Genomic DNA, 3,257 nt, shown 5'->3' on the forward strand with positions numbered 1-3,257 from the left:
CTTACTGTAGTCCTTCCGCCTGGAGCTCTGGCCCCTGGACCTGCTCGCAGAGTCCTCCGCGGCCGCCTCGCAGCGCGCCAGTTTGGAGTTCAGCTCCTTGATAGTGCCCTGCTGACTCACGATAGTCTCCTTCTGCTGGAGGATGTTCTCCCGGAGTTGGAGGATGGTGTTCCGTAGCTCGTCCTCCACGGGGCTGGTGCTCTGCACGCGGTTACCGTTGGGGTCGAACGAGCAGCTAGGGTCGGCGCCCGCCGGGATGGCGGAGCAGAAGAAGCGGCTACCTGTCGCATCCTGAGCGCGCACCGTGCGTCCACTCACTAGGTATAAAAGTCCAACTAAGAAAGCCAGCATGCCGGATACGAGCACAGATTCCCTGTAAATTTGGAAAACTCCTCCTCACGAAATGAACGTTCTTCGTTGAGTCACATCGATAGGTTAAATAGCCTGGGATAAACTCTTGTCTTCAACACCAAAACGCACAATAATATAAATCAGATGGTAGACATAGTTCTGGACTTCGGAACTGACACGAGATAATTTACTGAAGTCAACAGAACTTCAAAACCATTTAGATGAATTGTTTGAGAGCTGCAATCAAATACTATCATAAGCCATCCAACCACATAATGATAAATGCCCTAGTCGCAAATGTCCCTCTCCAAACCTAAATAAAGTAATATCAAGGCAATTCTAATTTTTCCGAAAGAAAGTTACTATCCTGGTAAAAGGTGTAGAATTGATTCTGGTCACGAAGTTGTTGCAGGTTGTTGGTGCTCGGAAAGGTTTCTCCCCACACAGTCCATGGTGCTGAAAAGACAGCGACCTAGCTTCAACAGATTAATATGGGGCGCGCGCGCGGACCGGGGCGCTCCCGCTCATCATCATCTGTTCATGCTCGCTGAGATTCGGACCACGTCATCATCAGATCCCAGCACAGACGAGTCATGCTTTGCCTTGTGAGATCTGTTCGATCTGTTTGTGAAAAGAGTGCGCGGAGTTTCATAAGTGAACACCATCCCGTGCATGCCAAATTGTCTTTGGATCAGGTCTCTAATATCGTGAGTGCAATGTGAGAGCCGTTTTCTAGCCTAAAGTAGTCAACAGTGAGTTCGGTTTGGAAATTAAATGAAGGTTTCTTGTCAGTCCATAGCCTCTTACAGCACACATGTCTTTTCTAACGGTGTACTAATGCAGTGAATATGAATGTTTAATAGAATTGAGGTTCAGTACTCAGGGAGACTTCTTTCCCCCACTTGAATGGCATGGTCAGACAGTGAGTAGGCTATAGGTTGTAGTGATGAGTCCAGGAGGGCTAGTTTTTGTAGACCTAATGTGTCAAATGTCACTATTTTTCTGCTGGAGTATGTAGTTAGAGCTGCCAGGTACCAGCATAGCCCCTGGAAGTAGAGGTGCTGAGGGTGCTACAGCACATTGACAAGAAAACATTCATAAACCCCCAAACTACTTCCTGCAGCTATGTGTGCCCGTCTGTGATCAATTTAACTAGAGGCTGTACTTATCTTCCACACAGGTGTGGTTCATGAGTTAATTAAACAATTATCATCCTGTCTCAGTCACCAGATCTCAACTCAATTGAACACTTATGGGAGATTCTGGAGTGGTGCCTGAGACAGCATTTTCCACCACCATCAACAAAACATGAAATTATGGAATTTCACCTAGAAAAAGGGTGTCTCATCCCTCCAATAGAGTTCTAGACATCCCAAGGCTGAATATGATTGGCGAGCTCACGAGCAGAGAAGAGTGAAAGGGAGAACATTTCCTTACATCAGATAGCGCAACGATTCCTCCTGCACGGATCTGTCTCGTATCTCGCAAAGACTCATGGGATTGATCAAAAGTAGTTGGGCTACAATGTGCTTTCTAACACTCAACAATTTGACCTAGGTGACATCCCCTAATGAACCCCATCTCATCCTCAAAACAGACTGAGTTCATCTAAACTAGAGCAGTTCATCTGTTAATAATGTTGATGTGTTTTTGGTGAGGAAGTCTTAGTCGCAACGTTTTACATCTAGCTAAAGGGTTTTGTGTATCAAGAATCAGTATTTCTGAAGTTTGACAATATGCACGAAAGGTAGCTTAAATTTGTCCAACATTAGCTTGCTAGCTGATCTAGTCACACTGAGCCAGTCACACTGCCTAGTGCTGCACACAAAATTCTGAATGCTTCCACCAATCAGTTGAGGGATGAGCTTCGGGTAGAAGTGACGTCATCTGACATAAGATAATGGATAGGCAACACCGACAGGATCAGCAGGGGATTGGCTGCCACTGTGACTCTGTGACAACCTTATCCAGATGAGATAAAGAACACTATCTGCTCTCTCTCTCCCTCTACCTTCTCTCTGTAGTCTTTTTCTCTCTCTCCCTCTATCTTATCTCACTGTCTGTCTCTCTGTCTCTCCTTCTCTGTACCTGCCCCCCCCTCTTTCTCTCTATCTTTCACTCTGTCTTTCTGAAAGTGAAGTGGAGAGGAAGTTCAGCAACTCTTGGAGGACATTCTGAATGGACCACTGAGACAGAGATGGGATGACAATGTCAACGTTGTCTCTCTGATTAAAGTAGCTCCTTGATATTAAGTGGTGGCGGTAAAACCTTTTCCCCAGAAAGCTTCACATTCATTCATTATGTAATCCAATCTTGGATGTTTTTTCTCTCTTTGATATAAATAGTTAATTTTTATTTTGTTTTGTAAAACCCTATGGATTTCACATGAACTTTGATAATTCAGTAATGCATATTTTTCCTATGTAATTGCCTCAAGTAAGTTTGTTTCAGAACTATTCTGATAAACTGTACATCACTTTTGTGTGTCTCAAATGACCAACAGGTAGGATCCAACTCTGTTTTGAGGTCATACTCACACCAGATGACAATCTGCTACAAATTTTCCAATCAGCAAAGAGCCGTGCACATTTTCTGTGTTGGAACAATCCCCCCCTACTACTTCCCGTTGCTCACTACCTGTTGGTCAATTGTCATGACAGAGAACTAGTGACAGTAGCAGCTCTGTGACTGTCTCTGGTCCAGCTGAGCTGTTATCGACAGATAGTGACAGGTCTCTCTCATCAACCCTCTGACACACATAGGCACGCAAACATATGCACGGAAACATATGCACGCAAACATATGCACGCAAACAAATGCACGCCCACAAACCTGTCTGAAAGCACTGGACTGGCAAGCACACACTTGAACGCAGGGAAGTACACACAAATGGATACATACACACC

The 3,257-nt window shown here is 44.9% G+C and overlaps 1 protein-coding gene across 1 annotated transcript in view; it reads right to left on the reverse strand.

Moving 5' to 3' along the window:
• LOC110515093 (neuronal pentraxin-2) overlaps positions 1–978 on the reverse strand; it is a 23,622-nt gene extending 22,644 nt beyond the window's left edge. The window contains exon 1 of the mRNA XM_090191518.1: positions 1–978. This exon is cut by the window's left edge and continues 96 nt beyond it. Within this exon, the coding sequence (XP_090047644.1) occupies positions 1–351 (351 nt within the window). The 5' untranslated portion in view covers positions 352–978.
• Positions 979–3,257: the final 2,279 nt, after the last annotated feature.

This window comes from Oncorhynchus mykiss, chromosome 12 (assembly GCF_057628025.1).
Source record: "Oncorhynchus mykiss isolate SJ-2025 chromosome 12, ASM5762802v1, whole genome shotgun sequence".
NCBI lineage: Eukaryota > Metazoa > Chordata > Actinopteri > Salmoniformes > Salmonidae > Oncorhynchus > Oncorhynchus mykiss.